Raw genomic sequence first — 14,461 nt, forward strand, 5'->3', positions numbered from 1 at the left:
TCCCTTTCCTCAATGGCACTCCTCACCAAAAAACAAATGGCACTATGGAAGTGGTGCCATTCCGGGACCATAAGTCTCTCCCTCTTCAGCAATAGCAAGTTCTTCATGCACTTTCCTTATTTTTTTTTTTTTGCCTCTTCTTTATTGCTTTCTTTTCTTATAGCATCACAATTTGTATAACGTTTTATGTAACTTTTCTTGCTTCTTTGCCGAACTTGTCTGTGGCTGTCTGAACTTGCAGGAGTCCATGGTTGAATTTTACCACTGCACTATATAGGACAAAAAGAACACAGAAATGGCCAAAGAACGCGTAAATAACAGTAAATAATAGATCACTTCAGGAGCGAAACTACAACAACCGTTCTTCAAGGGAAGCGATATGCTACTAATTTCCATAGCTGTAGGTAGTTATTGTATGGTGGACTTTGGGAAATTAGTGGTTCTACTAAGAGAAAAAAAAATGTCAGAAAGCACCAGATATAGAAGACATAATGACATAACCAACAATTGAAGAATAAACAAATATAATCTTTATTACCGAGGTGCATACATTCGAAAGCGCCACGCCCACTCTTTAAAGGGTTACAACTCTGTCTCTTTAAACACTTCTACAAGCTATTATAAGCGCTCAAATAGATTTTCTATATTTTCTCATGATTTTCAGTGTTCAAAGATTGGAAATAATGAGTTTTTCAAAAAAGCACTTTTTCATGTTTTTTTTTGGTTTAGTATCCCCTTAATCTCTCAATAGAGTAATCTTGCTTACGGGTTCACTCGGGCACACTATTCTATCTTATTTCTCTTCCTCTTGTTTTGTTAAAGTTTTTAAAGTTTATATATGAAAGATTTATTTTGGTGTTGTTGCTGTTCTTAAAATATTTAAATTTTGTTTATTAGTTACTTCTCTTGTAGTTTTCTTATTTCCTTTCCGCAGTAGACTATTTCCCTGTTGGGGCCTTTAGGCTTATATCATCTTGCTTGGTTGTAGCTCATCTAGTCTGGCTAAAATTAGTGCATAGTGGAAATTATAAGGGATGAAGTTGAGCCCTAACAAAACTCAACGTATGATTGTAAATAGGTTATGGGTAGTGGCTCCTGAACATCCAGATGTTTGCATTAACAATGTCTCTTTTACTATACACACCTCATTGAGATTTCTAGGTGTGATTCTTAATTGCATATTTACTTCTGAGAAACACATCCAGGCTGTTTCTTCTTCAACTGGCATATTGAGGAAATCTTTTAAGATATTTGGTGATCAATCCATCCTGAGGAAATGCTTTAATTCATTCATTCTTCCAAAACTGTTCTCCTTTCTGGTCCCCAGCTGCTGACTCTCATACAAATTCGCTGGTCAAAAGGTTGCGGTTTATCAAATTCCTTATCCCTGATCTGGATATTAATCTCTGGTGTTCAGTTAGTTCTTTGTGCATGTTGTATAATCATGATCATCCTTAGCATTGAAATCTTCTCAGATTGTATGTGTGTGTGCGTTTGTTTGTGTAGATATGTCTTAGAGATACACGTTTTTCTAATGTATTTTTAACAACACCACATCTCTTGGAATGGAATTTATCCGTATACCTCAAAATAATGAATAAATTCTATAATAATTAAATATTAACACTAATACTAATTACAATAAAACTAATAATAGTAGCTTTAGTACACGCAAACAAGGATACAGACACTTACTTGATTCAGGGTCATGCTGTCCTTGAAGATCGGCTTAACGCCGAATGCTAAACAGACCAGCACAATAACATCTTGAGTGGTTGGTGGCATTGACTTTAGAATGAGCGTGGCAAAAGCTTTACGCTAGGCTTACCCAGAATTTAACCGTGACTTGATAGAATTATGTTATCATAGGAATTATCAAGAACATGCAAATGGGATAAAAGATAAGAGGAAGATTATGAACATGTCTAATGCATTAAGACTGGCAAATGTATCAAACTACGCTTAACTACTGAGCTAAATTTAGAACAGAGAGAGAGAGAGAGAGAGAGAGAGAGAGAGAGAGAGAGAGAGAGAGAGAGAGAGAGAGAGAAGGCTTGGAATCATAAAAAATAGCACAGAGAGAGAGAGAGAGAGAGAGAGAGAGAGAGAGAGAGAGAGAGAGAGAGAGAGAGAGAGAGAGAGAGAGAAGCCTTTGAATAAAACAATTAGCACACACACACACACACACACACGCACACACACACAAAGAGAGAGAGAGAGAGAGAGAGAGAGAGAGAGAGAGAGAGAGAGAGAGAGAGAGAGAGAAGGCTTTGAATCATAGAAAATTTAGCACAGAGAGAGAGAGAGAGAGAGAGAGAGAGAGAGAGAGAGAGAGAGAGAGACTTCTTTACATCAATAACACTTGAAGTAATACAAATGTCATGTTTTTTTTATGCCGTCTGCTATACCGCCAAAAACCAGTAGAAAGATATAAATATTCTACTCGCTGATAACCTTGAGTGATTCAGCGTTTAAGTACGTACCCTGAACCCGGGATGTTTATCCACTCCAACGCAGTTAGGATTGGGTAGGTCGTTGTGTGAGGGTCTCCTGCGAGGATCTTCTGTGAGGGTCTCCTGTGAGGATCTCCTGACGCTCCTGTGAGGAGATTTAGCGAACGTTTTGTTGATCTGGGTTCTTACGACGTCGGGAGCACGGACATTTCTGTAAGTAGAAATTTTCTAAATTATAATTTTTGAAATCTGTGGAATCTTTGAAATGATTTATGAAATCTGACAGTTATTCTATTCAGTTAGCAATGAAACAGGACAAGATATTTTCATACATAGTTATTCGTAAGTAGAGAAAAGTGTGCTTAAACTCAAACATTTCATCAGCTGACTTCAGAAGCAATATATATATATATATATATATATATATATATATATATATATATATATATATATGTATATATATACATATAGATATACATATATATATGTATATAAAATATATATATATGTATACATATATATGTATATGTATATATATAAATATACATATATATGTATATAATATATATATATATATATATATATATATATATATATATATATATATATATAGAGAGAGAGAGAGAGAGAGAGAGAGAGAGGAGAGAGAGAGAGAGAGAGAGAGAGAGAGAGAGAGAGAGAGAGAGAGAGAGAATTAAGAAGACAAGAAATGATTTATTCTTAACAGCCATTAGCCATATAACACTTTTAATCATATTATGAATTTAAATCACCTTATATACCATCTCTTTCACCTCCCTCTCTAGATACTCGTCTAGCAAGTGAATGGTAATTAACCTCGAAGAGGGACTCAGAAGAGGTAATAATGTGGACCGAAATCCTTCTATCATTGATCGTTCTGGTGCTACTCGCCTGCGTCTCTTCTCTTAAAAAGCCCTCAGGAATTCCTCCTGGTAAGATATATGCCAATATTTTTGCATGTCAGTCTATGTGTCTAACTTCTATTGGGGTCCTATCATCTTGTTATCCTACATGTCTAACTTCTAATGGGGGTCGTATCCTCTTGTTATCCTATATTTCTAACTTATATTGGGGTCGTATTCTCCTGTTATCCTATATGTCTAACTTCTAATGGGGGTCGTATCCTCTTATCCTATATTTCTAACTTCTATTGGAGTCGTATTCTCCTGTTATCCTATATGTCTAACTTCTAATGGGTTCATATCCTCCTGTTATCTTATATTTCTAACCTTTAATGAGGTCGTATCCTCTTATTATCCTATATGTCTAACTTCTATTGGGGTCGTATATTCTTGTTATCCTATATGTCTAACTTCTAATGGGGGTCGTATCCTCTTGTTATCCTACATTTATAACTTCTAATTGGGGTCATATCATCTTGCTATCATATATGTCTAACTTCTAATGGTGTCGTATCCTCCTGTTATCCTATGTCTAACTTCTATTGGGGTCATATCCTCTTGATATCCTACATGTCTAACTTCTAATAGAGGTCGTATCCTCTTGTTATCCTATATGTCTAACTTCTATTGGAGTCGTATTCTCCTGTTATCCTATATGTCTAACTTCTAATGGGGGCCGTATCCTCTTGTTATCCTATATGTCTAACTTCTATTGGGGTCGTATATTCTTGTTATCCTATATTTATAACTTCTAATTGTGGTCATATCATCTTGTTATTATATATGTCTAACTTCTGATGGTGTCGTATCCTCTTGTTATACTATGCCTAACTTCTAATGGGTTCATATCCTCCTGTTATCTTATGTCTAACTTCTTATGGGTTCATATCCTCCTGTTATCCTATACGTCTAATTTCAAATGGGTTCATATCCTCCTGTTATCCTATGTCTAACTTCTTATGGGTTCATATCCTCCTGTTATCCTATACGTCTAATTTAAAATGAGTTCATATCCTCCTGTTATCTTTATTGAAACAACTAATGGATATCCTATGAATGTGCAACTTTATCAATAACAAAAGGTCATAATGAAGACTCACCGAGTCTCACGTGATTCCCCCATTCATTTATTAAGGTACATATTTGCAATGACTTGCAATAGTTTATTTGCAATGACTTGCAATACTTTATTTGCAATGACTTTTAATAGTTTATATGCAATGACTTGCAATAGTTTATTTGCAGTAACTTGCAATAGTTTATTTACAATGACTTGCAATAGTTTATTTCAATGACTTGCAATAGTTTATATGCAGTAACTTGCAATAGTTTATTTGCAATGATTTTCAATAGTTTATATGCAATGACTTGCAATAGTTTATTTGCAGTAACTTGCAATAGATTATTTGCAATGACTTGCAATAGTTTATATGCAATGATTTGCAATAGTTTATTTGCAATGATTTGCAATAGTTTGTATGCAATGACTTGTAAGAGTTTATTTACAATGACTTGCAATAGTTTACTTGCAATGGCATGCAAGTTTTCAATTAATATTTCACAGCCTTTAGTCTTTGCAATACTATAATAAGTCTATTTTAAGTAACTGAATTTTTTTTTTGTCTTAATCTCTGAAAAGAATTCTAAATTTCACAAAGCTTATGTCAAAATGTGATTATATTTTTGCGGAAATGTAAACTACTTTCTCTCTTTAATGACGCTTATTCTACTTGGCATTCCCTAGAATATCCTGTTGTTGTTGTTGTTTTTGTATATTGCCTGGGCGTTCTGGCCAAGCACGGGCTCTTGCAATTCTACAGCCCGTAGGTAGAATAATCAAGTTGATAACATGAAGCCAAATTAGATACATAATTTTGTTTGTTTTTAAATCCTGCCTAGCTTTAATAATAATAATCATCAAATTACAAAACTCTCCTGGTTTTATTTTTGTCATTATATAGATCAGGTTCGCAAAGCGATGATAATAATAAGAATAATAATAATAATAATAATAATGATAATAATAATAATAATAATAATAATAATAATAATAATAACAACAACAACAACAACAACAATAAAAATAATAACAACAACAACAACAACAACAACAACAATAATAATAATAATAAAAATAATGATACCAATAATAATAATAATGCAAAACTCTCTCGGCTTTATGACCGTCACTGTATAGGTCAGGTTCACAAAGTAATAATAATAATAATAATAATAATAATAATAATAATAATAATAATAATAATAATAATAATAACACTTTAAACCTCTCCTGACTTTACTTTCGTCATTATATAGGCCAGGTTCACAACATGATAATGATAATCATCAAATTGCAAAACTCTCCTGGCTTGATTTTTGTCATTATATAAGTCACGTTCACAAGAAGATAATGAGAATCATCAAATTGTAAAGCTCTCCTGGCTTTATTTACGTCATTATATAGGCCAGGTTCACAACGTGATAATGATAATAATCAAATTGTAAAGCTCTCCTGACTTCATTTTCGTCATTATATAGGTCACATTCACAAGGAGATAATGAGAATCATCAAATTGTAAAGCTCTCCTGACTTCATTTTCGTCATTATATAGGTCACGTTCACAAGGTGATGATAATAATAATCAAATTGCTAAACTCTCCTGGCTTGATTTACGTCATTATATAGGTGAGATCACCCATTTCATCATACCGGGAGCTCACAAAGGGATCATTGTACGAACATAACTCATGTAAGCCCGTTTTGCAAGGTCGATTTCATGAACTGGTCCTCTGCCCGCATGAGTGGGCCGTAAGGGCCATCAGTCGAGTTAAAGGAACCTCTCCAATCAGTTTCATCCTGTTCGCTGGCACCAGGATGAACATACTTCGCTTTCATACATGTACTAGCGAAAAAATGTTTTTTCTTAGAGATTTAGAAGTCATTTTACATGTACTAACGAAAAAATGTTTTTTCTTAGAGATTTAGAAATAATTTTACATGTATTAACGAAAAAAAATTTTTTCTTAGAGATTTAGAAGTCATTTTACATGTACTAACGGAAAAATGTTTTTTCTTACAGATTTAGAAGTCATTTTACATGTACTAATGGAAAAAATGTTTTTTCTTAGAGATTTAGAAGTCATTTTACATGTACTAACGGAAAAATGTTTTTTCTTAGAGATTTAGAAGTCATTTTACATGTACTAACGAAAAAATGTTTTTTTCTAAGAGATTTAGAAGTCATTTTACATGTACTAACGAAAAAATGTTTTTTTCTTAGAGATTTAGAAGTCATTTATTGTAATGTAAATTTCAAATTGTTTAGTGATTATTTTTAAATATATAAAATAAATGATCTTGATAAGTTATCATATGAGTACTATCGGAAAAAAAGTTTTTCAAAGATTTAGAAGTATTTACTTTAAGGCAAATTTAAAATTGTTCCGTTAGTGTTTTTCACTAAAATTAATAAAAAAGGATCCTAATATCGACTACTATCGAAAAAAGTTTTTTTTTCCCTTTTTTTTGAGACTTAGAAGTCCTTTATTGTAATGTAAATTTTAAATTGTTCAGTGATTATTTTCAAATAAATAAAAAGAATGATCTTACTATGTTACCATTTGAGTATTATCGAAAAAAAATGTTTTTCAAAGATTTAGAAGTCTTTACTGTAATGCAAATTTAAAATTGTTCAGTGAGTGTTTTAACTAAAATAAATAAAAGAGAAAGATCCTAATATCGACTACTATCGAAAAAGATTTTTTTTTTTTTTTTTTGAGACTTAGAAGTCCTTTATTGTAATGTAAATTTTAAATTGTTCAGTGATTATTTTCAAATAAATAAAAAGAATGATATTATTACGTTACCATTTGAGTATTATCGAAAAAAGAATGTTTTTCAAAGATTTAGAAGTCTTTACTGTAATGCAAATTTAAAATTGTTCAGTGAGTGTCTTTAACTATTGAAATAAAAAAGAGATCCTAATATCGACTACTATCGAAATTTTTTTTTTTTTTATGATATTTAGAAGTTTTTATAATAATGTAAATTTTAAATTATTCAGTGAGTATTTTAAAAGAAATAAAATAAGACAAAACAGTACAGAAAAGACAAAGCAGTACAAGAAGATAAGCGTTAGAGGCGCCGTTGTAAAGGCTATGCCTCGCCCCAGAACCTGAACCTGAACCTGATGGATCTTGATACGTTTTTCAAAAATTTAGAAGTCTTGACTGTAATGTAAATTTAATTTTGTTCAGTGGGTGTTTTTTAAATAAATAAAAGAAAAGACCCTAATATCCTCTGAGTACTGTCGGAATTTTTTTTTTTGTGTGATTTAGAATGCTTTACTGTAATGTAAATTTAATATTGCTCAGTGAAAGTTTTTTTGTTTAGCTAAAATGAAAAAAATAAAAGATTTTAGTATCATCTCGAGTACAAGAATATCGAAAAATGTTTTTGGCGACAAATTCTTTATTGTAATGCACATCTAAAATTGTTCAGCGAGTGTTTAAAAAAAAATGAAATAAATGACCTTAATATCATTATCATCATCATCATCATCATCATCATCATCATTTCCTCCTACGCTTATCTCGAGATTTCAATTCAATACTTCTCCATTCATCATCTACTTCACGCTTCATAGTCCTCAGTCATGTAGGCCTGGGTCTTCCAACTCTTCCAGTGCCTTCTGGAGCCCAGCTAAACGTTTGGTGAACTAATCTCTCTTGGGGAGTGCGAAGAGCAGGCCTAAACCATCTCCATCTACCCCTCACCATGATCTCATCCACATATGGTACTCGAGTAATCTCTCTTACAGTAATTAATAATTTTAATGTTGTCTAATTATTAATATTTTCTAATTATTAATTGATTATGACAGGATTGTGGGGATGGCCTTTCATAGGGGTCTTGCCTTCAAGCGACATACCGCTCGGGAACCAGGTGAGCGAACTCAGGAAGAAATACGGAGATATTATATCGTAAGTACAACATAACGGAAATTTTACTGACCGAAATTTTGAATGGAAGCTTATTTTATTAACAAATTTTGAATGGAACCTGAATTTATTGACTTGAATTTTTAATGGCACCTGATTTTATTAACGGAAATTTTTAATGGAACCTGATTTTATTAACGGAAATTTTTAATGGAACCTTATTTTATTAAAAGAAATGGATGGAACCTGATTATATTGACAAATTTTAATGGAACCTGATATTATTAACGGAAATTTTGAATGGAACCTTATTTTAATAATAAAAAAAAAATTGAATGGATCCTGATTATATTGACAAATTTTTAATGAAACCTGATTTTATTAACAGAAATTTTGAATGGAACCTTATTTTATCAAAAAAAAAAATAAATGGATCCTGATTATATTGACAAATTTTTAATAGAACCTGATTTTATTAACATAAATTTTTAATGGAACCTTATTTTAGTAAAAAAAATTGAATGGAACCTGATTGTATTGACAAATGTTTAATGGAACCTGATTTTATCAACAGAAATTTTTCATGTTAATTGATTTTCTTGACTGAAATTTAAAAACATGCTTATAAAAATAATTTAATCATCTAGTTCTCAAAAGGATACCAAAAAAAAAAAAAAAAAAAAACATGCTTATAAAAATAACTTCATTAACTAATTTTCAAAAGGATACTCCCCAAAAAAACATGCTCATAAAAAAAATAACTTAATTAACTAGTTTTCAAAAGGATACAAAAAAGGCTTATAAAAAATAACTTAATTAACTAGTTTTCAAAAGGATACAAAAAAGGCTTATAAAAAATAACTTAATTAACTAGTTTTCAAAAGGATACAAAAAAAGGCTTATAAAAAATAACTTAATTAACTAGTTTTCAAAAGGATACCCCCCCCCCAAAATAAATAAATAAAAAACCTGCTGGTATAATGAATGTCATTGCAAGAGTTTTAGAGTAACTAGTCTTTTCTTCTTCGTCTTCAGCTGGCGTATGGGAAGCCAGCTCTTCATCTTCTTCTGCGACTACAAGATGATCAAAACAGTCTTCACGAGAGCGGAAACAGCTGATAGGCCTCCTTACTACAGTTTCAAGGCTTTTACTGAATTCTTTGAAGCAGGTAAACAAACTTCTGCCTGTCAGTCTATGTGTAATAAGATATCTTTTTTATAATAAGGCTACGAGAGGCTTTGTTCCTTAGACGTGAAGTAATGGTCTTTGAACAGATTTCTTGACAAATTATTCTTATAAGTTCCGCCATTACAGTTCTCACCGTTAACACAAGGAGGCATCAAATTTCATACAGTTATCCATATGGCTTGTGTATTAGCACACACACACACACACACACACACACACATATATATATATTTATATATACATATATATATATATATATATATATATATATATATATATATATATATATATATATATATGTGTGTGTATATATATGTATATATATATGTGTATATATATATATATATATATATATATATATATATATATATGTATAGATATATATTTTTTATCAAAAGGCGTAGGCACCACCAACGGCCGCGTGTGGGTCAACAACCGAAGATTCGCCCTCCAGCACCTGAAGCAGCTAGGAATGGGGAAGACCCACCTGGGCGAAGCCATCAAGCAAGAAGCCCAAATTCTCGTGAAGGATTTCAAGAAGCAGCTCAACCGTCCCGTGGACTTGCCCTGGTCAATTAACGTCGCCGTTCTGAATGTGATTTGGCAGATGGTTGCTGGTAAGAACGTGTATTTGTTTGTTCTTGCGTTTGTGTTATGTAATAAAATGATAAATGTAATAGATTTAGCTCCTTCGTTGCATTCGTCAAAATCGAAGATTGTGTGAAAGGTATGTATTCATCCCTGTTTGTTTAGTTTATTTGTTTGTTTGTTTGTGAGCAACTTTGCACTAAAACTACTGTACCGATTTTAACCAAACTTGGTGGTTATGTTGGGTAAGACCTGTAGATATTTTTATGACCCAAGGATGAATCTGTAATATTTTGGATAAAATACATCAAAGTACAAGTGTACAGCAGTACTTTGAAAATAATCGCAATGTTCGGTAAATGGCGAATATTTTTTGTTAATTCAATTTTTGTTTCTGAACATCACACAAAAACTACAGAACCAATCTTATCGAAACTTGGTGAAGATGTAGGGCATGATCCAAGGATAAATACAATAGATTTTGAAGAAAATACATCGAAGTACAAGTACACAGTGGAGTTAAGAGTAAAGGCATGCTTTCTGTTAAGTGCCCTTCTGTAGTCCATTTCCTTTTATCGAGGCATATTTGCACCGACTCGCAGCGGTGCCCTTTTAGCTCGGAAAAGTTTCCTGATCGCTGATTGGTTGGAGGCAGATTTTCACCGACTCGCAGCGGTGCCCTTTTAGCTCGGAAAAGTGTCCTGATCGCTGATTGGTTAGAATTATCTCGTCCAACCAATCAGCGATCAGGAAACTCTTCCGAGCTAAAAGGGCACCGCTGCGAGTCGGTGCAAATCTGCATCGCTAAAAGAAATGGACTATAGTTAGCCTCATCTTTATTTAACAATTCAACTTATACTTAGTGAAATAATTCGCACATTCTTATGTCGATCTTTTAGGCAAAATGTTGGTTGAAATACGATCTGCGTATTATCGGAAAGTCAAAGCTGACAAATTCTATAATTCTCTATTCTCGCTATCTTGGGCTAGAGTTCTCTTGCTTGAGGGCACACGCAGGCACACTATTCTATGTTTTCTCATTTCCTTGACTCACCAGGCTATTTTACCCTGTTGGAGCCCTTGGGCTTAGAGCACCCTGATTTTTAAATTAGGGTTGTACCTTAGTAATAATAATATCAATTACAATAATAATGATAATAAAGTAAAAAATTGGATTATCTATTATCATTAAGGTAGCATGAGAAAAACATTACAATTATATTGATACAGGGTAAATTTGGGAAAAGTATGGACTAAAATATAGTGGTCATTGATATATATATATATATATATATATATATATATATATATATATCAATATATATATATATATATATATATACATATATATATGTATATATATGTATATACAGTGTATATTTACATACATATATATACTGTATATATATATATATATATATATATATATATATATATATACACATAAATTTACATATATATATATACACACATATATATACAGTATATATACAGTATATATACAGTATATATATACATATATTTACATATATATATATATACAGTATATATATACATAGCCTATATATATATATATATATATATATATATATATATATATATATATATATATATATATTTATATATATGAGAGAGAGAGAGAGAGAGAGAGAGAGAGAGAGAGAGAGAGAGAGAGAGAGAGAGAGAGAGAGAGAGAGAGAGAGAGAATTAAAAAGGAAGTTTTTACCTTATGTAAGCCGTTATCTTGTTTACCAATCAGCCCGGCATTCTTTGTAACAACTTTGCAAAAAAAATACTGTTGTTGATACAAGATAATGGACTGAATACATTAAGCATGTGTCTGGGAGTACACAGATGTTTGATAAGCATATTTTTTTTTTTTTTGTAGTATTAGTGAAATACTACAATAGTTAAAATCTGTATTATTATTATTATTATTATTATTATTATTATTATTATTATTATTAGTTATCATTATTATTATTATTATTATTATTTTTATTATCATTATCATTATTATTATTATTATTATTATCATCATCATCATCATCATCATCATCATCATCATCATCATCATCATTATTATTATTATTATTATTATTATTATTATTATTATTAGCCAGGCTAAAACCCTACTTTGAAAAGCAGGATGCTATAAGGCCAATGGCTCCAACAGGGAAAAATAGTCTAGTGAGGAAAGGAAACAAGGAAATAAATAAACTGCAAAGGAAGTAATGGGCAATTAAGATACAATAATTTAAGAACAGTAACATTAAAATAGTATGATTGGTTTGTGAAAAATTTACCACTACCAAAAATGTCTTATAAAGTTGATGAAATAATAAATGATCAACTTTATCGATACTAAGAGTCAGAATTGCTTGTAGAAATATACTTGACTTGAAAAGAAATCAGTTATCATATGTCTTTTATTTGTTATGATGGAGTACATACCGGATTCCCTATTGTATTGTTATTATCATAATGTAGATATAGTTACATCAAAGGAGTTTAAAGGTTTAAAGGCTGCTCATGAATGGCAGAGGCAAGGGACAGTGACATTGCCCTATCAAGCAGGACAATTCCTAGAGACTGACCATATATACATATGATCAGCACCCAAGCCCCCTCTCCACCCAAACTAGGACCAAGGAGGGCCAGGCAATGGCTGCTGATCACTCACCAGATGGACTTATAGGCTCTTACAAACACCCATCCTTAGCTTACAAGGATGACGCGGCTGCAGCGACCAAAGAAACTAACGAGTTAGAGCAGGATCGAACCACAATCTGGCGAGAGTCACACAGGGACGTTACCACACCGGCCACCACAAATCTTATCGGCAGGATAAGACCCTGTTCACCAGACAGACATGTTCCCATTATCAGGCAAAATTAAGAGTGATAGTAATACGAGATAAGAGAAAGAGGTCAAGGTTCAAGTGAGAGAGGGTGTGTTGGTGTTCGTTCATTTGTTCGTTTCAGATTGTTCAGAGCTTGTCTCTGGGCATGGGGGTGGGGTGGGGTGGGGTGGGGGGGGCTTTTAGATGGGTGTTAGATGGATTTAGCTGTTTGAAGGTATAACATCTTGATCGAACTATTATTATTATTATTATTATTATTATTATTATTATTATTATTATTATTATTATTAACTAAGCTACAACCTTAGTTGAAAAAGCGGGAGGCTATAAGCCCAAAGGCTCCAACAGGGAAAAGTAGCCCAGTCGGGAAAGGAAATAAATAAATAAACAAAAAGAGAAGTAACGATCCATTAACATGAAAATTTTTAAGAACAGTAACAATCTTGAAATAGATCTCTTGCATATAGAATATGAATAGAGACTTATGTCAGCCTGTTCAAAATAAAGAACATTTGACGTCAGTTTGAATTTTTTAAGTTCCACCGAGCCAAACTGAAGAAATTATTCTCCCATTAACGTACTTTTTTCCCATTTTTTTTAATGGGGGTAAGCACTGTTGCCTTCTTTTTGAAGGGTTTTACTTTGGGGTAGACCGTAGACGCAATCGGCTGCCCGGCCTGACATCGCTTTAGATCTCAGTAGCGTATGGTCATGTATTGTACCAGTCACCAGCGTCCTTCCTCCCAGTAGCAAGGAGTCCTAGCGCGGTTTGGTCGACAGCTTGAGACGTGTGAGGTGGCTGTTATGGTTTTAGGAGTTGGAGTGACTTTGTTTGCGTGTGTATGTTCAATATAAAAATATTCGCTGCAAGTTTGAACTTTTGAAGTCCAACCGAGCCAAACTGAAGAAAATTCTCTAAATTTATAAATCATTGCAGGAATTCGCTACGACATCAACGATGAGAAAATCATCAGGCTCCACAAACTGCTCAACGATGCACTAGCTGCTTTCGACGGACCTGTGATGTGGCTCGACATATACCCGAATCTGGTTAATTTTCTACCGTTTTGGCTTAGGACGAAGCTGGGCATGAATAGCATCTACGAAAATGCCAAGATTATCAGGACTTTTATACAGGTGAGGTTGCATGTGTGTTTACGGTTTGGGTCTGATATTGGGGACTTCTTTACTCAGTGTTTCTAAAACTGTTTGGTCTGACTGTATTGGTGACTTCTTTACTCAGTGCTTCTAAAACTGTTTGGTCCGATTGTATTGATGACTTCTTTACTCAGTGTTTCTAAAACTGTTTGGTCTGACTGTATTGGTGACTTCTTTACTCAGTGCTTCTAAAACTGTTTGGTCCGATTGTATTGATGACTTCTTTACTCAGTGTTTCTAAAACTGTTTGGTCTGACTGTATTGGTGACTTCTTTACTCAGTGCTTCTAAAACTGTTTGGTCCGACTGTATTGGTGACTTCTTTACTCAGTGCTTCTAAAACTGTT

General features: G+C 32.7%; 1 protein-coding gene across 1 annotated transcript in view; it reads left to right on the forward strand.

Moving 5' to 3' along the window:
• The first annotated feature begins 2,508 nt into the window (after nt 1-2,508).
• Nucleotides 2,509-14,461, forward strand: part of LOC137632670 (cytochrome P450 2L1-like) — a 21,737-nt gene continuing 9,784 nt past the window's right edge. Inside the window, exons 1-6 of the mRNA XM_068364751.1 lie at nt 2,509-2,666; nt 3,260-3,406; nt 8,260-8,359; nt 9,353-9,486; nt 9,905-10,123; nt 13,895-14,094. Coding sequence (XP_068220852.1) covers nt 3,319-3,406; nt 8,260-8,359; nt 9,353-9,486; nt 9,905-10,123; nt 13,895-14,094 — 741 coding nt within the window. The 5' untranslated portion in view covers nt 2,509-2,666; nt 3,260-3,318. The remainder of the gene's footprint in view (nt 2,667-3,259; nt 3,407-8,259; nt 8,360-9,352; nt 9,487-9,904; nt 10,124-13,894; nt 14,095-14,461) is intronic.

Source organism: Palaemon carinicauda, chromosome 41 (assembly GCF_036898095.1).
Source record: "Palaemon carinicauda isolate YSFRI2023 chromosome 41, ASM3689809v2, whole genome shotgun sequence".
In the NCBI taxonomy this organism is placed as follows: Eukaryota; Metazoa; Arthropoda; class Malacostraca; order Decapoda; family Palaemonidae; genus Palaemon; species Palaemon carinicauda.